General features: G+C 39.5%; 1 protein-coding gene across 1 annotated transcript in view; it reads left to right on the plus strand.

The window, feature by feature from the left end:
- Positions 1 to 23,311, plus strand: part of LOC127547653 (hydrocephalus-inducing protein homolog) — a 64,459-nt gene that overhangs the window by 34,128 nt on the left and 7,020 nt on the right. The window contains exons 11-20 of the mRNA XM_051974605.1: positions 359 to 566; positions 2,125 to 2,346; positions 3,789 to 3,958; positions 6,988 to 7,186; positions 8,494 to 8,652; positions 15,837 to 16,114; positions 17,990 to 18,209; positions 20,778 to 20,990; positions 21,241 to 21,404; positions 21,767 to 21,917. Of these exons, the coding sequence (XP_051830565.1) occupies positions 359 to 566; positions 2,125 to 2,346; positions 3,789 to 3,958; positions 6,988 to 7,186; positions 8,494 to 8,652; positions 15,837 to 16,114; positions 17,990 to 18,209; positions 20,778 to 20,990; positions 21,241 to 21,404; positions 21,767 to 21,917 (1,984 nt within the window). The remainder of the gene's footprint in view (positions 1 to 358; positions 567 to 2,124; positions 2,347 to 3,788; positions 3,959 to 6,987; positions 7,187 to 8,493; positions 8,653 to 15,836; positions 16,115 to 17,989; positions 18,210 to 20,777; positions 20,991 to 21,240; positions 21,405 to 21,766; positions 21,918 to 23,311) is intronic.

Genomic DNA, 23,311 nt, shown 5'->3' on the forward strand with positions numbered 1-23,311 from the left:
GACCTTTGCCGAGATTCCAGTCTTTTCAGACCCAAACCTGCCATCTCTAAAATCAACAGATCGGACTCTCCAATCTTTCCAATTCTTATTGCCCTGATTTATTCTTCTTTTCAGAGTTGAAACATTCCAGCATAGTTTTCCTCTCCTTTCTCTCAGTTTTCCTGTCCTTTCAGTATTTTCTTGATGTCTTCTGCCTATTTGGATGCCAAATTCCCAGCCCAGGACATTGTTTATACCTTGGACCTTTTTCTGAGGCAGCTGATTTGCTAATAGGAATGGTTCTGCCAGTCCCACTGCTCAGGTCTTCCGACGTGTGGCCAGTTCTAACTGCCGACCTGCACGTTTCTCCTCCAACCAGGCTCCCGATTGACATTTACTTCACACCCAAGTGCGAAGGAGAAATGAATTTTAATCTGATCTGCCGGGTGAAGAAGAAAGCCAAGCCTCTGACCTTAAACGTCAAAGCTGAAGGCTACAATATGAAAGTGGAGATCAGGTGCAAGGAAAGCAATGGTGTGGTAACTGAGCTGAGTCCCTCCCAGACCAATGCCATCAACTTCGATGAGGTGAGGAGAGGGAGATGAGCACATGGGAATATCCCCATCACTTGTTCCCATGGGAGACCTACTAGAAACTCATGGTTGTCTGGAATATTAGCAAAATCATTACAGCCTCTAAAATAGGTAGCCAATGCACAGTGTGCTTTCAGAAGACTCCAGGTGGCCCTCCAGCCCAAAAGTCTGAATCTGAAGCTGTACACTAGACCCACTAAACTGTCAGTTAATTAGCTCCATATGATATGGTTTATGTTTCTATTTTCATAATTCCTCAGTGTCTCTGGTAAAATGCATGAAAAATGACCTGCCCCAGCCATATCCATGTCATACCCAGGGGTCTCACTCCAGGGAGAATCCTCATTTCTGAGCCAAGTATGGCAGCATCTCTCTATATTCCCTGTTCCCAGAGAGGGTCAGGCTGTCAAGTTCAGATCTGTATTACAGTAGACTAAGCCAATTCAGTGTATACACTAAATAGTGCATTCATATTGTGAACACTAGGGAATCGGGGGATCACTGGGTTGCCCAAGTTGGGACGAGCCCAGTTCAGATCAGAACTGTAGAAAATCGAAGTTCTAAAGTTGATCAAAGTGGAAGTGGATGGTGAGTAGTCCCTGAGCTTCCAACCAAAGAGGAAAGAAAGAAGGGAGAGAGGGATGGAAAAAAGGAGGGAGGGAGGAAGGAAGGAAGGAAAGAAGGAAGGAAGGAAGGAAGGAAGGAAGGAAGGAAGGAAGGAAGGAAGAAAGGAAGGAAGGGAAGAAGAAAAAAGGAAGGAAGGAGTGAGGGAAGAAGGGAGGAAGGAAAGAAGGGAGAGAAGGAGGGAGGGAAGAAGGAAGGAAGGAAAGAAAGAAGGAAGGAAGGAAAGAAAGAAAAAAGGAAGGAAAGGAGGGAGGGAGGAGGAAAAGAAAAGGGAAAGAAAAAGAAAGAAAAGGAAAGGAAGAGAGTCTTATTTACAAGCTGGTTGGATGATGATATGACGGTAATGATGAGGTGGTGATGGTGATAGGGATGATGATGATGTGATGGTGGTTATGATGGTGATGATGATATGATGATGATGAAGTGATGTTACTGATGCTGATGATGAGAAGGAGGAAGAGGAGGAAGAGACGGTGACGATAAGCAGCAGCTTGCACTGATATATGGGCAGCTAGGTGGTACAGTGGACAGAGTGCTGGGCCTGGTATCAGGACACCCTAAATTTAACTCTGACCTCAGACACTAATAGCTGTGTGATCCTGGGCATGTCTCCTAAGTATGGGAAGGCACCTGCGGGAGGTACTTACTTGTAGGATACAAGGCAAGGCTTCAGATCTCAGAAGAAGCATATGAGTGGAGCTCTCTCACTGTTCGGGGTATCTAACAACTGGGGTCGGTTCTTCCCTGGGGGCAGAAACTTCCAGTCACTCTTGCCCACCTCCCTGCTAGATCCCCTGGGGCCAGAAGCCCCAGAAAGTTCCTGCCTTTCCCCCAAGCCATTCTTCCAGCAGTCACTGTTTCTTGATCCCCTGGCCTGGCCCTCAGACAGCATCTCTTTGCTCAGTGTGACCTTTCTTCTGCGTTCCAGGTAGGAGTAAATGAATGTGTCCAGTGCTATTTCACCTTGATTAACCCCGGCAAATTCAACTTCAACATTGCATCTGAATTTGATGGCCCCAAAAGCCTGCAGCAGTATTTTGCCTTCTCTCCCGCTGAGACCATGGTGGAGGCTGGCCAGAGCGTCTCGGCCATCTTGTCGTTCACCCCTCTGAAGAAGGGTTTTGTAAAGGGGGTAGAACTCAGACTCAAGGTAAGGGGCTGCAACTGCTCCCAGTGTGCAACGCTGAGATCTCCTACTCAGTCAGTCCCTATCAAGGGCCCAACACAAAGCTGAAAGAGACCCCAGAAATGCCCCATCTTAAGCATATAAGGAGATTTAAACGCCTAAATTTAGATTCACAATCTAATGTTTTTGTTAAACTATATTTGCAGTATGTTGGGCCGAGAATGAATTTGGGGCGAATAGAGATAATAAGAGGGGGTTAGAGGTGCAGTGCTATTAGCATGTGTTCTTGGGTAAAGGTTGGTTTGATGGGGTATATGTGGTGAGTAAATTTACCGCTTTGGGAGGTAATGAGCTGAGGGGATTGAGGCCTGCAGACACATGCCCATAGGCACACAGAGGTGAGACTCCAGTGTTCTTTTCTACTGTTCCACTTGGATTCTGTAACGTACTGGCTTCTAGATGGTTATTTCTCTCTTGCACTCAGTAGTCTTTGTTCTCTGGACAGAATTGAGGGCTCCTTGAAGTTAGAGGCCATATTTTACACTTTCTGATAGTTCCTCATAGTGTCTTATCCAAGGCCTTAACTGTATTAGGAGCTCAGGAAATAGTCATTGGTTAGTCAGTTAATTAAACAATCCAGGATCCTAGTCAGTCGCTTTATGCTAAGAGCAAATATTCGCGTAAAGGCTCTGAACTAGCAGTAAAAATCAGCCCCCTTTTACCAAGGAATAATGTCAGTCTGTCCCTGAAGCAGACTCAAACCAAATAGGAATGAGCCCGGTTGTATTAGGGATCACACTTGGCATCCAGGCAGCAGTACACCGATTCCTGCCCATCTATGCTGGGTAAGGATGTGGCAGGAGCTCCTAGAGTGCCGGCCAGGGACACGCCTGTCACTCCTTGTCACTCACTACACGATACACCCGGGGTTATGGGTCTAAGGTGGTCAGACATGAGTCACTCTACAAAAGGAGATCCAAAAGTAGGTTTAAAAAGTTAATTCCCTAAATACTCAGCATTTACCACAAAAGGAGAACCAAAAATAGGTTAAAAAACTTAATTCAGTAAATACTCAGCATTTACCACAAAAGGAGATCCAAAAATAGTTTAAAAATTGAATTCAGTAAATACTCAGTACCCACCATGTGTGCAGCCGCCAGCCAAAGCCTTACTTCAATCCCTTGTCAAGGCACAGCGATAACCCTGGGTTCTCAGAGGTGGGGAATGCCCTTTGGCAAACCCTGCCAAGCTGAAGAGTTTGATTTTGCCTGTTAGCTGAGGGCCAGTCCACCACATCTGGGGAACCTCATCCCAAGGGCAGCCACCGGGGATGAAATGTTCTCTCCAGAACATTGCACACCATGGCATCTCCCCTTAGTTACGTGTGCCCCTGAGTCTGTCCCTGTTTATTCCCACCTGAGATGCTCCTTCTTTCCCAATTGCCTTCTCACGTCCCCTCCTCACAGGTCACTTACGGTCCCACATACGTCTGCACACTCACTGGCTCCTCCGTGACTCCTGCCGTCCACTTCTCCTTCACCAGTCACAACTTTGGGACCTGCTTCATCTACTTACCGGGGATGTCCCTGTACAAACAGACCCTTGTCATCAAGAACAATGAAGACAAGCCTGTTAAGTAAGCCAGCTTTCCAGCAGGAATATGTGTGGGTTATTTCTTTAGACCATATATACTCTATATAGATGAACATCTTGAAAAGGAAATATAATGGGGAAAAAATCATACCCGATGGTGTCAGTGATTGCAGCCTTACTTAATCTCCCATTAGACCCTCCATGACTTTGGATTCATCTCATTTTGTTCATAAATACTCATATAATTAATGGCCACAATAATAACAATATACCTGAAAAGTGCTTTAAAGACTTCTCATTTGAAGCCTCTGATGATAATAGAGATTCTAAATGAATTCCCTCAAGAGTTCACTTCTCTTTCCCCCCCTACTATCAGAAATGTGCTTTATCAGCCTTGCTTATAAGTTACAAATATTGTAAGCCTAAAAAAAGAAAGACTTTTGTAAAATAATCAGGTCTTAATCACATTAACCATGAAATCATTGCTAGAATACCATGGTAATATTGCCACATTCAACAGAAACCTGAAATGTTATAGAGAAGAATGAGTCATTATAATAAGTTCTAATTACTCATTTGCCTAAAATATGATTTATTTTAGTTCTGTCAAACCTTGGTCTTCTAATTTATTTACCCAACTTTTTAAAATATAGATTCACAGCATTTAAAAAGGGGTCAAATCTGAGACCCTTTCAAGGGGCTACAAGGTCAAACTATTTTTGTAATAATACTAACATTTTAATTTCTAATATGGTAAATGTTTATAATAATGCTAATATATTTTAATTTCTAATATGGTAAATACCAAACATAACCCACATAAATAAAAGGTCTTTGGTGGGGAACCAAAAACAGGTTAAGAAATGCTAGTCTAGAGATACACAGTCTAATGGTGAAATTTAACTACATGGAGATAGAGAATGATGAACAAGATTACCTTTTAAGATTTCTTTTCTAGTGATAGAAAGCTGTGCTTGTGTCAAGAAAAATCCAAAAGTGTCTGGTTCAATAAACTTATGAAGAGATAGAGTGGAACGATGCTGGGTGTTTTTTATATATTTTTAAGCAATAATAAAATCTGACAAAATTGAGCTTTTTTGGCAAATCATAAAGCCCAGAAGTTGGTGGCCTCCAGGCTTTCCTTCTGGAGAAGTCAAGGATCAGTGTAAAGTAAATAGCTACCAGAGTCTAATGTGTAGATGCATAGCATCTATGAGAGCAAAATTATTAGTTGGGTTTCAAGTATGGAGGAATAAACCTGGGTAAGGACCTGGTCCACCAGCAGAACTGAACCAACTAGGGACAGTGAAGTTTCTGGGCTCCAAGATGTAGCCAAGTACTACATCTCCAAGGGATGGTGTTTTCAGCCTTTTAACACAAGTTGTTGTAAGTCATTTTTAGTCATGTCCAACTCTTTGTGACCCTTTTGGGGGTTTTCTTGGCAAAGACATTATTTCTTCTCCAGCTTATTTTACAGATGAGAAAGCTGAGGCAAGCAAAGTTAAGTGGCTTGTCCAGGATCTCATGGCTAGAAATGTCTGAAGTCAGATTTAAATTCAGGCCTTCCCAACACCAGGCTGTACTACCAGCTGGGAAGGGTTAGCCATAGTTAATGTGCAGAATGGTTCATGAAAGTCTAAACAAAAATGGCATTTCTCTTTGACCCAGGCCAGGAGAAAGAATATGAATCTAAGGGGCCAGGCCAAGCATAATTCTAATTCCCTTTTTAAAAATATGAAGTTGTACAAAATATATTTCCATATTAGCTACATTGCAAAAGAAAACATTAATAAAATTTTTAAAAATAAATTAAACTTGTAAATTAAAAAAGAATGCTCCAGTCTACATGGAAAGTTCATTAGGTCTCTCTCTAATTGCAGAGAGCATCATGAGTCCTTTAGAATTGTCTTAGATCATTGTCTTGAGCAAAAGAATAGCTAAGTCTTTCACAGCTGATCATTCATCCTTATAATACAGTATTGCTGTTACTGTGTATGGTATTCTCCTGGTTCTGTTCACTTTACTTTGCATCAGTTCATGTTAGTCTTCTCAGGTTTTTCTGAAACCATCTTACTCGTCATTTCTTATAGCACAACAATATCCCATCACAATAATCTGCTACAACTTACTCAGCTATTCTGCAATAGATGCAAACCAATTCTTTGCCATCACAAAAAGAGCTGCTATAAATATTTTCACACACACACACACACACACACACACACACACTACACACACACACACACACACACACACACACACACACACCCTTTTCCTTTTCCTTTGATTTCTTTAAATTTTTATTTATATAGACTTTTGTTTTTATTTTTATATTTATATAGACATAGTAATGGTATTGCTTGACCAAAAGTTATATACACAGTTTCATACCCCTTTAGCTATAGTTCCAAATTGCTCTCCAGAATGGTTAGACTAATTCACAACTCCAATGGTGTATGCATCTCAATTTTCCCACACCCCCTCCAGCATTTATCTTTTTCCTTTTCTGACATATTAGCCAATATGGGGTGGTATCTCAGAGTTTTTAATATGCATTTCTCTAATCAGTAGTTATTTAGAGCATTTTTATGTGACTATTGATAGCTTTTATTTCATCTTCTGAAAACTGCCTCTTCATATTCTTTTAACATTTATCATTTGGGGAATGGCTGTTATTTTTTTATATATATAAATGTGGCTCATTGTCCTGTATATCTGAGAAATGAGGACTTTTCAGAAAAAAAAAAAAAACTTGCTGTTAAAAAAAATCTCCTAGTTTGCTATTTTGCTACTAATTTGAACTATGTTGGGTTTATTTGTAAAAATGTTTTTAATTTCATGTAATCAAAATTATCTATTTTGCTTGCCATGATCTTGTTTATCTCTTACTTGGTCATAAACTCTTCCCTTATCCATAGATAAGACAGTTACATTTTTCTATATTCCCCTAATTTAATTGTGATATACTTCTTTTTGTCTAAATCGTTTATCCATCTTGGTATATGTTGTAAGATGTTGGTTTACAATATAATTCCCTTTAGAGTCATTGTTCTTTCTTCTGTATTTTCTCAGTTTGGATTGTTTGTATACCAACACAGCCCACCTGGAAGTGACTTGGCGGGTTGTTGTGATAAAGCCTGGAAGGAGTATAGAAGTTCCAATCACCTTTTATCCTCGAGAAGCTATATTTTATAAGGAACTCATTCCCTTTGAGATCAATGGACTCTCTCAGCAAATTGTTGAGATCCAGGGGAAGGGCACTGAGATGAAGGTAAGAAACAGAGAATTTTTAACCCAATTTTGCATAATGTAACCCGTGAGTTGTCTCCTGGTGAAACCTCAGGATCTCTTCTCAGAATCATATTTTCAAATACATAAAAGAGAGTAGAATTTAAAAAGGAGACCAATTATGTTGAAATACAATGACTTTTTAAAGTCCACAAGTGCCAGATTAAGTATCTCTTCCCTAAAAAACTTAATTTTTGACACTCTCACCTCTTTTTACTAATTACCTTCTCCCCACCTTTCCCTCTCTAACCCTCCTTTCCTCCTCACTCTCATACCTTAACTCCAACCCCACCTAACTTGTTCTAGTTCTCCATCAACTCATCCCCACCCATACTAGCAATTGCGAAGTTACCAATCTTGGAGGGATTTGGATTTTAATTAAGCATGCTTGAAAAAAAACTTTTAGAACCAAATGCAATAACATATTTTGGGACAAAGGGGACAAGGAACCCCTCAGATTACAGTGCACCACACAGGTAACTTACTACTTTGCTTGCCCAGGGTCACACCTCTCTTAAGAGATGCCTCTGAAATATTAAAATGTCGGATATGGAAGAATGGCCCAGTGGGCAGGGTGTTGGGTGTGAGGTCAGGCAGATAGGAGCCAAATCTTGCTTCAGACACTTTATAGTTATATGACTGAACAAGACACATATCTTCTGTAAAATGAAAGGATCAGATTTGGGGGCCTCCCAGCTTTTAATCTATATTTTTATGATCCAGCGAAAGAAGAATACAGATAGTACTTTTTAATAGGAATTTTCCTTTACAATGGAGGAAAGAAGGAAGGAGGGATAAGCAGAGAGAAAGGAAAGATGAACTTACCCTTTTCTCACGTTTCTCTTGATTGTGCTTCTGTATTTAAAACATAAATGGGCATTGTCCAGGGGTGACCTTTGCAATAAATTGTGCGTGTGTGGTTGTTACTATGACTTTGCTGCTATTATTTTTTCAGGGGGAATGGGGAGAAGCTCTAGGCGGCCTGCCACCTTGGGAATTTGTCTGACCCACTCTATAAAGAATTCTCCCTACTCAAAACATCTCATTTTTATTTATTCCCTAATTCTCTTTTCACAGTTAGTTCCCTATCCCATCTTCACCCCTTTCATTTTCACCCTTCTTTTTATTTGCATTTATTTTGCCATTTTCTCTCATCTTTGAAATCACTCTCAATAATTGTTCTTTTCTTTACCTTCATCCCTTCCTTCCTCCCCTCCATCCGTCTTGCCTTTCAACTTCTTCCTCCTCTTGAACACCGATGATCCTTTTTCCTTGTTCCCTCTCCCATAGGTCACAGTCCTGGATCCTGAAAATAGGATTGTGAAGTTTGGAGCTCTCTTACCAGGGCAAGTAGTCAAGAGAACCGCCTTGATTGTGAACCACAGCCTCATCTCGCTGACTTTTAACCTAATAACAAAGTTAAATGTTATGGAACTCAGCGAAAGCAAGGTAAGGTGTCCCAAAGCTCCTAGCTCAGTTTTCATCTTTTTTTAATAGAAGACATTTCTGCATCTATGAGGTTCTTTTATTTAATTTTTTATTTTCCCAAGTTACACATAAAATAAACAACTTTTTTTGGTTATACATGTAAATTCATTTTTTTACATATTACCTTATGAGGTTCTTTTTTATTTTAATTTTTCCAAGTTACACGTAAAACATACAACTTTTTGGGGGTTATACATGCATTCATTTTTTACATATTACTTTATTAGGTTCTTTTTTTTTATTTTTCTAAGTTACACATAAAACAAACAAATTTTTTGGTTATATTTATACGTTCTTTTTTTACATATTTCCTTATGAATCATGCTGGAGGAGAAAAATCAGAACAAAAATGAAAAACAACTAGAAAAAAAAAACAAAGGAAAAATGAAAATAAAGTGAACCTAGCATATAAGTCTGTCATAGTTGATCATCACACAGTCTTGCTCTTATTGTGTACAATGTAGTCCTAGTTCTGTTTGTTTCACTCAATATCAATTTGTGTAAATTTTTCCAGACCTTTCTAAAATAAGCTTGTTCATCATTTTTATAGGATAATATTCCATTACTTTCATATACCATAACTTGTTCAGCCATTTGCCAACTGATGAGCATCCAATCAGTTTCCAGTTTCTTACCACTATAAAAAGGCTGCCACAAACATTTTTGCACATGTGGGTTTTGTTCTCAATATCTTTATCCTATTAAAAATGATTGAGGATCTGTCCAAAGAGTTTTGGTTTATGTAGTTTATAGTATACGTATTGATCAAATTAAAAATAAAAACTAATTATGAATGTGTAGACTCTCTGAAAGGATTTCAGAGATTCCCAGGCTGCTTCTGGACCATACTTTGAGAACCACTGGCTTAGACCATTTCATAATTCCACCAACAAGGCAGTAGTATCCTAGTTTTCCCACATCCTCACCAACATTTATCATTTTCTTTTCCTATTATCTTAGTCAATCTGAGAGATGTGAAATGGTACCTCAGAGTTGTTTTAATTTGTATTTCTTTAATTAATAATGATTTAGAGCATTTTTTCATATGACAATAGATGGCTTTAATTTCTTCATCTGAAAATTGTCTGTTCATATCCTTTGACCATTTATCAATTGGGGATGACTTGTATTCTTATAAACTTGATACAGTTCTTTACATATTTTAGAAATGAGGCTTTTATCAGAAACACTGGCTGTAAAAAAATTTTTTCCCAGCTTTTGCTTCCCTTTTATTCTTGTCTGTGTTGGTTTTGTTTGTGCAAATTTTTTTTTAATTTAATGTATTCAAAGTTGTCCATTTTGTATTTCATAATGTTCTCTAATTTGGTCATAAATTCCTCCCTTCTCCAAAGATCTGATAGGTAAACTATCTCTTGCTCTTCTAATTTGCTTATAGTATTTCCTTTTATGCTTAAATCATGTAACTATTTTTACCTTGATTTCATGTGGGATGTGAGAGGTATATCTTTGTCAAGTTTCTGACATATTATTTTCCAATTTTCCCAGAAATTTTTGTGAAATGTGAGTTTTTAAACCAGAAGCTGGAATTTTGGGTTTTATCAAGTATTAGCTTACTATAATCATTGATTATTGTGTCATGTGTATCTAATCTATTCCATTGATCCACCACTCTATTTCTTAACCGTACTATATATTTCTGAAGACTAATGCTTTATAATAGAGTTTTAGCTGTGGTATTGCTAGGCCACCATCCTCTGCATTTTCTTTCATTAATTCCCTTGATATTCTTGTTCTTCCACATGAATTTTATTATTCCAGATGAATCTTGTTGCTTGAGAAGAATTTTGTTGATATTTTTTGTAGCTCTCTAAAATAATCTTTTGGCATTTTTATTGGTATGGCACAAAACAAGTAGATAGAATTGTCATTTTTATTGTATTAGCTCAGCCTACTCATGAGCAATTGATATTTTTCATGTTGTTTAGATCTAACTTTACTTGTGTGAAGTTGTGTTCATATAGTTTCTGAGTTTGTCTTGGCAGGTAGATACCCAAATATTTTATTTTTTCTATAATTATTTTAAATGGAATTTTCCTTTCTATCTCTTGCTGCTGGGTTTTTTTAGTAACATATAGAAATGCTGATGATTTGTGTAGGTTTATTTTACATTTTGCAATTTTGCTAAAGCTGTTAAATTGTTTCAGGTAAGTTTTTGGACGATTCTCTAGGATTCGCTAAGTATACCATCATACCATCTGCAAAGAGTGATAGTTTTATCCATTATCTGTTCTAATTCTTTTAATTTATTTTTCTTTTCTCATTGCTAAAGCCAACATTTTTAATATAATATTGAATAATAATTGTGATAATAGGCATTCTTGTTTCACTTCTGATCTTATTGGGAATGCATCTAGCTTCTCCCCATTACAAATAATGCTTGCTGATGATTTTAGATAGATACTGCTTATCATTTTAAGGAAAACTCCATCCATTTCTATGTTCTCTAGTGGTTTTAATAGGAATGGGTGCTGTATTTTGTCAAAAGCTTTTTATGTATCTATTGAGATTATTATATGATTCCTTAGTTTTGTTATTGATATGGTCATTTATGGCAATAGTCTTCCTGATATTGAATCATTCATGCATTCCTGATATAAATCTCACTTGGTCATAGTGAGTCAACTGATAAGTTATTATAATCTCTTTGCTAATATCTTATTTAAAATTTTTGTATCAATGTTTATTCTGATAATTTTCTTTCTCTGTTTTGATTCTTCCTGGTTTTGGTATCAGTACCATATTTGTATCATAAAAGGAATTAGGCATGGCTCCTTCTTTACCTATTTTTCCAAATAGTTTACGTAGTTTTAGAACTAATTATTCTTTAATGTTTTACAGAATTCACTTGTAAATCCATCTGGTCTTGAAGATTTTTTTCTTCGGGAGTTTACTAATCACTTGTTCATTTTTTTTCCAAAAATGAGACTATTTAAGTAATTTGTTTCCTCTTCTGTTAATCCGAACAATTTACATTTTTTAAAATATTCATCTATTTTAATTAAATTGTCAGATTTTTTGGAGCAAAATAGTTCCTAATTATTGCTTTAATTTCTTCTTGATTGGTGGTAAGTTCACTCTTTTCCTTTTTGATGCTGGTAATTTGAGTTTTTCTTTCCTTTTTCTAATCAAACTAACAAAGGTTTAGCTATTTTGTTAGGTTTTTTTTTTCATAAAACCAACACTTAGTTTTGTTAATTAGTTCAATAGTTTTCTTATTTTCAATTTTATTAATCCTTTGATTTTCAGAATTTCTAATTTGGTATTTAATTGGGGGGTTTTAATTTGTTATTTTTCTAGCTTTTTTAATTGCATGCCCAATTCATTGATCTTCTCTTTCTCAGTTTTAGTCATGTAACTATTTAGAGATATAAAATTCTCCTAAGAACTGCTTGGATGAAATAATTTGATTGTTTCTATGATTTATTGTTTAATTCACTAGAATTAGATTATTAAATTTCCAATTAGTTTTCTAGTCTATCTTTCCCGGACACTTTATTGAATGTAATTTTAATGCATTGTGATCTGAAAAAAAGAAGCATTTGACTATTTCTTTTTTGTTTTCGTTTTTGCTGAGGCTATTGGGGTTAAGAGCCTTGCCCAGGGTCACACAGCCAGAAAGTGTTAAGTGTCTGAGACCAGACTTGAACTCAGATCCTCCTGTCTTTTATCCATTGCACCACCTAACTGCCCCACATTTGACTATTTCTTCCTTTCTCACTTGATTGTGAAGTTTTTATCCCCTAATACATGGTCACCTTTTGTGTAGGTGCTGAGAAAAAGGTATATTCCTTTTTATCGCTATTTAGTTTTCTCTAGAGATCTATCATATCTAAGTTTTCTAAGATTCTATTAACCTCCCTAGTTGGGCTAAACACCTCTTTCACTCCAGTGAAATTAATCTTTCTTGAAGTTCTTCCAGTCTGTCTTGAGCTGAAGAGTGATTTCATTCTGTCAGACACTGTTCAGAAGCTGAGTTCTGTGTGTTTTTTTAAGAGAAAACTGGGAAAGTTCAAGCAGATTCCTCCTTCTCTGCCATCTTGGCTCCTCCACCAGAACTAATTTTCCTCTTTTAATAACAGAAGTTCTATTAAAGTAAGATGTACCTCTGGCTCTGAGATGCGTTCCTGGCCGGAGAAGCTAGGTACCTGGGCATCCTCTGTGTCATATCACATAATGGTCATATAATAAAGATACCAACTCAGAAAATCCCATTTCCATGTGGGATCCCAGTAGCACAAGTCTGTAAATGCTCTGTATGTCATTCGTCTATGGGGCAACCTTACTAAGAGAAGCCACCAAATATTCTCTCAAATGAGAGGATCTTTATGAAATACTTTTGGTTATTGTTGTTTGGTTATTTTGAAAACTCATTTTCAACTCTTCATAACCTCATTTGGGGTTTTCTTGACAGAAATATTAGTGGTTTGCCATTTGCTTCTCCAGCTCATTTTACAGATGAGGAAACTGAGACAGACAGGGTAAAGGGACTTTCTCAGAATCACACTGTTAATGAGTGTTTGAAGCCAGATTTGATCTCAGGAAATTGATTCTTCTTGATCCACCATTCTATTCACTATACCACCTAGCTGCCTCTAAAGTGCTTAAGATACAGCACATAATAAACAAAAAAAATCATTTGATGTGTGTGTATATATACATATACATATACCAGCTAAATAGTAGAATTAGATAGTAGAATATACATATATACATATACATGCATAGATACACATACATATGTGTATATATAATATATATTATATGTATATACATATACAATGTATATATAAATATGTATATATACATATACATGCATATATATACATATATTGTATATATGTAAATATATATATACATCATGTATTAAAAATCATCATGGAATAGCATTATAATATAGAGAGAGACAGAGACAGAGAGACAGACAGAAAGATAGAGACAGAGATAGAGAGACAGACACAGAAAGAGACAGAGAGAGAGAGAGAGGTAAAAGATAAAATTTCTCAAGATGTTTATATATGGTAAAGATATTGAGCTCAAGTATTGCCTGATCTAATCTTTGACCCTATTCTTTTATTACTGGATCAGCAGCACTTTGCAGTCCTAGAAATCAGAAAAAAAACCTGTTTCATTAAGATATAAATACTGCAAACTTTTATTAAGCACCAACTGTAAAGAGAGCAAACAACTAGGATTGGAGGGAAATGCAAAATGTCGATGAGACATTCTCTGAATAAGTTGATGGGGGAAAGACACCAACACAGAGAGTTATAACAATGCCTAGAATTACCAGACTGCTACTGAAAGGGGCCTCAGAGGTTAGAAAGCTGAGGTTGTGACTTACACAAAGTCACACAAATAATAAGCAGGATTTTAACCCGGGTTCCCTGACTCACAAGCCTAGAGAAGTATTTTCATGGTGGCTGCTTTAAGAAGCATTATCTCATTTAATCCTGTAAATTCTGAAGAAGGAGGTTGGGATTGAGCAAGAAGATCCAGAATGGATTCCTGGAAAAGACGGCATTTGAGATGATGTGGGGGGATTCAATAGACAAAGAAGAGGATGGGAGGAATGACCTAGGATACAGTGATAAAAACATATTTATGGGACAGAGTAGTCTGACTTAGAAAAAGTTGAGAGTCCCTGGAGAGAAATTGGTGAGCTTATGGGTCAGGATCATTAGGAGTTCTTTTACTTTGATGACTCCCAATCCCCCCACAAAGGACCCAGAATTGGGCTTCTAGCCCTAGTAAGCAGAGCTGAGGAAGAACTGTCCCATTTCAGCATCCTGACCCATTCTCTCTCCTAGCTGCATCTTAAAGATAGCTAGGGGGCAATAGATGGAGCAATGGGCTTAGAATCAGGAAGACCTAAATTCAAATATAGCCTCAGACATTTACTAGTGCTGTGGCCCTGCACAAATTACTTGATTTGCGTTGCCTCTGTTTTTACAACTGTAAAATGGGGATAATAATAGTACCTACCTCAAAGGGTCAAGATAATATTTTTGAAGTGCTTAGCACAGTGCCTGGAACATAGTTGGTGCTTCATAACTACTTATTGCCTTCCTTTCCCCACTCTGGGATAATACCCACTTACTGCTCTGGGACTGAAATGAAGGAAATAATCAGCAGAAACAAAGTTAGACAATACTAATACATATTCTCAAAGCTTTCTTCCCTTCCTTCCCCCTTCCCCAAAAAAGGCTGTAGGGAAATAAGAGCTATTGTAAAGAATTTTTCTCAGCCAAATTTTTTTTATTAAAGCTTTTTATTTTCAACATTTACCCTTGCAAAATCCTATGTTCCAAGTTTTTCTCCCTGCCTTCCCCTATCCTCTCCTCTAGACAGCAAGTAATCCTTCTATACAAATCTTCTATACATATTTCCACATTTATCTTGCTGCATAAGAAAAATCAGATCAAAAAGGAAAAAAAATGAGAAAGAAAACAAAATGCAAGCAAACAACAACAAAAAGAGGGAAAATACTAGGTTGTGATCCATACTCAGTTCCCACAGTCCTCTCTATGGGTACAGATGACTCTCTCCATCACAAGATCATTGGAACTGACATCAGTAATCTCATTGTTGAAAAGAGTCATATCCATCAGAACTGATCTTGCTTTGCTGTGTACAGTGACCTCCTGGTTCACTCACTTCACTTTCAGCTAAAAACTTTTTAAGGAAATAAAAACCTTGTCTAATAAGATGGGTGAGGTGGAAAAAAATTAAGCTGGGTGACTTAGCATCATAGCTCCTAGTGCACCCCATAATTTCACAGAGAAGGAAACAGTTCACTTGGTAGCTAGGCCCCCTCCGGCTCCTACACCAGTGCTTTTTGCATTGCCCACCACAAGGTGCTAGCAAATATACATCTCAGATCGTGTACAACTTTAGGGAAGATAGGTGACATTTCTTAAGTCCCAGTTTCCTCATCTGTACAAGGAAATTTAACTAGGGCCCCTTCCACCTCATGCCCTGTGATTTTGTAAACCTAGATTTTATGGATGCGATGTGATGCCCCAAGAGGCTCAGAACCCATTGTGGATGAACCATTGGCCCATTAGGACAGTTAACACAGAACTTGCCAGCTGCCTGCTCTAGTATTTGTCTTTCTGTCCATTCAGGTTTTGACCATGACACCTTGTTCCAACATTACTCTGAAGCCCCAAGAAACCTGTAAAGTGGATATTGTCTTCTCCCCCAATAAACGCATCCCCCAGTTTAATGAGGAGGTAACCCTGGATTACTCGGGGTGCCTGCGTCCCCTGTTTCTCATCAATGGCTGCTGCCAAGCCCTGGAGATCACTCTGGACCAGGAGCACATCCCCTTTGGGGCTGTAGTCTATCAGTCTCACGCGACGCGTCGGCTCCTCATGATGAACACTGGGGACATTGGAGCCAGGTAGGGGCTGTGCGTCCAGGCTGTACCTCAGCAGCCCCCCACTCAGGAGCAGCCATCCCCATCCCCCCATCAGGGTAGTAAGAGACCTGAATTTCCCATGGGCACCCCCCACCCCTTACTGTGATGTGCCGGCAGCAGCCCTGCTTCTCTCACATCCTATCAAGTCCCTCCTATTTGTCAGTCCACAAACACTGACCACGCACCTGACCTAGTCTCTGTATGGTCATTTGGACGTACAGAGAAATAGGTCCTCCTATGGGAATTTGGACTGCCAGAGACTTGTGCTTGCTAGCTGAGAACCAGACTCTTGAGAGGGTGGATGAAATGACCAGGAAGTCAGGCTGTTTCCCAGCTTGCCCCACGGGTGTTTGGAGAGATTCTCACCTCCTGGAATGGGGAGCATGAGCCAGGAGCATCATGCTCTAATCATCACGTTCCTTCCATTCACTCCTTTTCAGTTCTACCCCAGCTTCCCCAAAAAGGGTGCTTGGTATTTATATACACATACACACACACAAACACCACAAGGATGTGGATGTATAGTATGTCCTTGTACTTTTACTGCAGAGCCCAGCATAAACTGGATATAAATAGCTGATTGAATGGATTGCTCTGCTTATTATATTGTATTAATATAAATATTATAAATATTGTTATATTTATATATTACATATATTCTTATTTCTGGACATTAGAAATCCTCGATAACTCTCTACTTTGTTAGGAGGGAGCTGAGAAATGTCTAGCCCAATCCTTTGACTACATAGATGAGAAAATAAAGGTCCCAAAAGGGGATGGGATCTCCCCATTGACTCACAGGATGTTAGGGGAATCGATGGGACCAGCAGCCAGGACTTCCTCCATCATTCTTATCTGTCTCCTTCAAGTTTATTATCCTGAGCCAGGAGGAGGAATGAGACCCTCCTAGACCCAGCTGAAAAACTGGATCCCTTCTGGCCCTGACTTAGTTCTGTGAAAGGAGCATGAGCCCACATTATGCAGCTTCTTAACACTAGCATCCGGCTTGACTTGTATGCCCTTTGGGATTTTCCTGGGGCTCCTGGGGACCAGCAGTTCTTGCCTTATTTTTCTGAGGATGTTGTTGACTTGTCCAGCCTCCCAAGTCAACTACCCAGGCTTAAAAATAGCAACTTTAATCCTTGGCTTCCAGTAAACTGCCTCAATCTCTTCCTGTTTCCTGACTGCTACCTTCTACCTACAACATGCCATGTCTCCCTCCTCCTCCCAAACCCTCCCTTGACCCTCCATCCCTCTCCTTACTGTCCTCTATCTCCTCTGCTAGACTTCCTGAAGGGTCCATTTTCTCTCCTTGCACTCTCTTTGACTCCCTGCAATCTGGCTTCCAACCTCACCAAAGCCACTGTTGATCCTTAATTGCCAGATCCAATGACCTTTTCTCCATTCTCCCTCCTCAGCTTTTCCTCAGACATTGTCCCTCTCCCCTTCTGCCTTCCCACACCTTCCTCCCAATGTGCACTCTTTGGACATCTGTGGCCCCCTCCACCTGTCAGTTCCCAACATTGCTCTGTCCGTCCCCCATGCCCAGAATGCTTTCCCTCCTCATCACCAAGCCATGCCTAAGTAAATGTCTTAATAAATATGTATTGACTGGCCAATGTTTACCAAGCTAGTGTCAGACCCTGCACCTGTACCCCGGGTATAAAAAGAGGCAAAAGACAGTGCCTGTCCCCAAAAGGAACACCCTCTGGCAAACAAAATAAATCAGGGTAATTTCAGAGGGAAAACACTAAGATGGAGGAGGACCCCAGTAGGTTCCCTGTAGAATGTGAACCACTGAATTTGCTGGACAGTGGGAATACCTTTATAATTCTCTTTTTTTCTTTGTCTGAAAAGATTCCAGTGGGATTTCAAGAAATTTGCACCTAATTTCTCCATTACCCCAACCAAAGGCTACATCACCCCTGGGATGGAGGTTGCTTTTGAAGTGATCTATCGGCCTACAGAGCTGGGCAAGGAGAGCCTCCACAAAAACCTGCCCTGCACCATCCAGGGGAGCAAACCTCTCTTGCTCACCCTGTCTGGAGTCTGTGTGAGCGTGTCTGGAGTAAAAGAGGTAAGTCTCTCCCAACCACAAACAGAAAAGCCCAGACCAAGCAGCGTAATGAATGCAGCAGAGAGCTTCCTCAGCGCAGTAGTGTGATGTTCTACCCGGCGTATTACTTGAAACCCGATTCACATAACACGGATTATGCAGTTAAGAGGGCCCCATGCGCTTTCTGCTGCTAAAGATCTCTCCTATTTCAGGTAGCCCAGGTAGCCCACAGGTGACACAGCAGGAGAGCTGCCGAACCCCACACACATACAAGAGAAGTACTGGTTACAGGCCTTCCAGTGCCCACCGCTGGAACGGAGTTCCCCTGATAGGATTTGAGATAGACAGGATTGCCCTAAAGCATGTATGAATATACATACAGATATAGAAATAGCTCTAGCCTTAGCAACATACACGGGAAAGTGCTCATTAAATAGCCTGCAATCTAATAAGACCAAAATGGATAGAACATCATTTGTCAAACTTTTGAGTCTCAGGCCTGCTCATAAAAATTATTGAGGACCCTAAAGAGATTTTGTTTATGTGAATTCTGGCACATTTGAAAATGATTCTTAGGAGCATGATCAACTTATTAGTTAGGCTACCAGTAACCAGTAAATTGGATTAATGGTTTCTCTCAATGCCAAAGACGCCTTCTTATGATTCCAGAGAGTTTCAGAGGTTGGGAAGACAATACTTGGTAGACAGTAGTATGATGGCGAGAATGACTTGATTGGTTAGAAACTGGGAAGGAGAGGCTAGGACTAAGAAATGCTGATTGAATCCAGCTACAAGGTTAAAGATAGTGGACCAGACATCTTTGGATAGCAAATCAGATATCCTTGAAGGACAGCTTGGTGGCAAAGATGCTGGACCAGAATCCGCTGTGTCCACCTACCTCCTTCAAGGATGACAGGTTTTCTTGACACAAATATAGAGCTGTGATAGAGAACTAGATTTCTAAAGTTAACTTATTACAGCCCAGTTGAATTTCTAAACTAAGTTCAGAGATAAAAGAATCATGACCTAACAATTACAGGACTAATTTAATTAACTTTTAAGTAGGATCAATTTTTTAAAAGAAGCAGAATCAATCTGATTATTTCAGTTATGTCTATTAATATTTACCATTCTAGAAATTAAAAGATAAAGTTGCATTATTTAATTCATTTAAATAACAATAATAAACTAATTACATGTTACCATAAATAATGCATTCTTATGAAAAATAGCTATTTTCTAAAGCCAAGAAAATGAAAAAGTTAGCATTATTTTGTAATTTTTTGCAAATATTTTTAATGTCTGACTTAATCGAAAGCAGTTTGCTTCTCATATCTGTTTCCATATTCAATCTCTTGAGATTTATTATTTTGGGTGAAGTCTTACATGGATATGTTGTTAGAAAAGGAAAGAGCATTTTTAAAAATTCATTTCTCCATGTTATTATAAAAGTTTTTTTTGACCTCGTGGCCCCCTCTTAAAACATCTTAGGGATTCCCAGGAGTCTATATAGATATCACTTGGAGATCTGCTAGTGGCGATTATAAATATATTTTACATTGAAATAGTTTTTCACTTCAGTGGCAGACTCTTGTAAGGATTTCATCTCATGAGCACCCTAAAGCACTAAGAGCAAAAGGAGCAAAAGTGGAATTCTGATTCATACACACAAGCAGCTTGAACCTCAGCTCCAGGATGAGCTGCAGAGAGAGAGTTAGGATGCTTCAGCCAACATTTCCCAATGATTTCTCTCTCAACAAACTCACAAGATTAAAAAGAAAATTACAGGGAAAAATTGTTCCCCACATTTTGACATCAAGGAAAAATTAAAGAAGATCAGGGAGAGGTTAGAAAAAGTGAAAAATATGAAAAACTTTGAAAGATCATAAAGGGCTCCCACTTCATCCCTTTTACTTCTTTCAGGCCAAGAGAATGATATACCATCCCAAGGACCCTGTTTATTTCCCTTCTAAAAATGAGAAAACTATCAAAAACACTATTATTTCCTTAAGTCCTGAAGAAAAAGTATAAACTAGACCAGAAAATCTGAAGGGTATTTTTCATTCTGGAAAATTGGTAGAATCTTCATAAAATAGGAATGATAATTCTCATTTCTTTAAGTTTGACATCCCCCCCCCAATTCTGAACTAGAGGATGTATAAATATTTAACCTCCATTTTACAGATAAGAAAACTGAGGCACAGAGAAGTTACAAAGTTTGTGCTCTGGACCAGCCAGCTACAGGGTATCAGCCAAGCTGGAATCAGGTTTTCTGACTCTGAGAAATGACTCAGTGCAGAAATTGTGGTCAATAAATTGGAAGGTTCCTGACCCATTTATGCCATAAAGCATTATTTCCTCCTTGGGATCCATCCAACTGGCCCACCAGTGCCCAAGCAGAACTTGTGGCAACTGAGAGACCTGCCGCTTGCATTATGAAGTTTAGTTAGCACTTTCCAAGGGGTCCCATTCCACACACCCCGTTGTGGAATTCCACAACGGGGTGCTTGCCTCCCTCACACCTCCCAGCACCCAATATAAGGCAGAGGACTTTCCATTGAAGCTAACCTGGGGGCCTCCTTGTTCCAGACCGTGAACTTCAGCTGTCAAGTGCGCTCCAAACAAACCCAGACCATCATGCTGTCTAATCGCACCAATCATACCTGGTATCTGCATCCCATCTTTGAAGGAGAGCACTGGGAAGGGCCAGAGTTTCTCATCCTGGAAGCCCATCAGCAAAACAGGCCCTATGAGATCACCTACAGGCCTCTCACCATGAATCTCGATAATCGGAAGCATACGGTATGTGGTCCTGTGCATCTGCACTCCACTACCCCCAGTAGGTCAATTAATTCCTTTTTCTTTGGGCTTTCCCCTTCTACAATAACAGCAAGAAAATTTTATCAGTGATTGGACTCTCCATTATTGGGTTCTCTAGTGTTTCCAGGACTAGGGGAATCCATTAGCCCTGTTAAAGCTTCCCAAAAATTTCTTTCTACTAGTTACTAATAGAGGGCTTTGAGTTTATTTCAGATAATATTGTTCTCCTCAGGGCTCGGTCTTCTTTCCACTCCCTGATGGTACAGGCTGGCTGTATATTCTTCAAGGGACTGCTGAAGCTCCCAAAGCAGTAGCCAATATCTACCGGGAAGTGCCAAGCAAAACGCCCTATGTTGAGCTATTGCCTGTCGAAAACTGGCTGAACAAGGCGCAGAGGTGAGGCGATGGGGGAAGGAGGAGGGGTGTTTCTCAGATGGCCCAGCAAGGTTCTCCTGTCCATCAGAACCCAGAAAGCAGAACCCGTAGTCAGTATGCCAGCCACACAAGCAGAGGGGACAGCTGCAAGTTAAATACACACACACACACACACACACGTGTCTGAAAAGACTGCCCATTTTCTAGTTTGGGGAGGAAGAAATACAAATTTTTAATAAACACAAGAAAAGCCAGTCAGATTATAATAATAACAAACATTTATACAGCACTTTAAAGTTTGCAAAGTGCTTTATAAATATCTCGTTTTGTCCTCACAACAATCCTAGGAGGCAAAAGTCTCTGCCTTGTTCTCCACTTCCTAGATTCCGCGTCATAGTGGACATGATTAAGCCAGAGAAGCAAGACCTGAGTATGACAATAAAAGGCCTTGATTACATCGATGTCCTGGCGGGATCCAAGAGAGACTACAAGTTGAACTTCTTTTCCTACAAAGAAGGGATATTCTCAGCAAAGGTAGGTGGAAGGCCAGGGCTCTGGTCCCTGGCCGTCTCCCCCTCCTATAGCCAGAGTCTGTCTGTCGATGGGGCTCGATGCTGGCCAACAATTATTCCCATCCATCCCCAGAGATCAGCAAGGTATTCAAAATGGAGCCCGCTTTTATTAATAACTTTCATAATGAGATAAAGATGATATGTATAGGTCCATATAAGCAAAAGGGAGATGGGCCATTGCATCTCACCTGCTCCCCAACTGCAGCAACCGAGGGCGATGAACATACACTTAAGGCGGATGGGCTTCTACATGCTGGCTAACAAGCAGGAAATGTCCCAGATAGCAAGTGATATCAAAGCTCCCCCAAAGAGAACCATTCACACAAAGGGCCCTCACTCAGTAGAATTCAGCCTGGGAGGTACAGTCTGCTCTCTGGGTATTAATGGGTGTCTGATTATTCTCATTTAATATAGACTGCTATTATATGGTCTCCTGGCTAGAGTTCACAGAAACCCCCTGCCTGGGAGACTTTGTTCTACCTGCTGTGTCAGGTTTTGGCAAAAGGGCTCTAACTTGGGATATCAACAGGGTTAGAAATGCCAACGCTACTCACACGTTGCCTGGCATGAGAAGCCTGAGCCAGGGCAAAGGGCGGCAATCCTATAAATATACCTCACTTTATGGAATGGATCTGTTTCTCAAAAAAGTTGATTATAAATAAGTTTTCATCATTTGAATCATAGTTTTGCATTAACCTACATGGAGGGGAGGATAATGGAGAAAAGCATTTATTAACTACCTATTGTGTGCCAGGCACTATGCTTTTACAAATGCTATCTCATTTGATTATGAAACTGAGTCTCTAGGGAAGCATCTTATTTCCCCAATCACCAAATTAATAAAAAGTAGTACTTTAGAATGCATCAGTGTGGAGTGGCCCTTAGCAGGGAGGCCCAATGTACAGAAGTTTGGCACAGGGAGACCTGGGGCAGGGAATATAGTGGGTGGCTCTTAGCCAAAATACAGCAGCATAGACTATTCTGTCCTGATGCTGCAAGCTAGATGATTAGCAGACCAGCTGTGAGACATCCAGGGCAATTACCAAAGGCAAATTGTGAGCCCCCAAATTCCAACATAACAGGCAGGACTTGGCTAGGACTACTCAGCAGTGGGAAAAGTCTTCAGCATCAGCCCCAGCCCCAGCACAGTCAGTGCAGGGCCCCTGTTCCCTGCAAAAGAGCTTGGGACAATTTGCCCTATGCCCTAGGAACAGAGGTCAACTTTTAAAAATGAGCAAAACAGCAAAAAAAAAAAAAAAAAGCTTTGACTATAGAAAGCTACCATGGACACAAGAAAGATCAGAACACAACCCAGAAGAGGACAGCAAAGGTAAAAAGCCTCAAAAGGGGGTATGA

The sequence above is a fragment of the Antechinus flavipes genome, chromosome 2 (assembly GCF_016432865.1).
Source record: "Antechinus flavipes isolate AdamAnt ecotype Samford, QLD, Australia chromosome 2, AdamAnt_v2, whole genome shotgun sequence".
Taxonomy (NCBI): domain Eukaryota; kingdom Metazoa; phylum Chordata; class Mammalia; order Dasyuromorphia; family Dasyuridae; genus Antechinus; species Antechinus flavipes.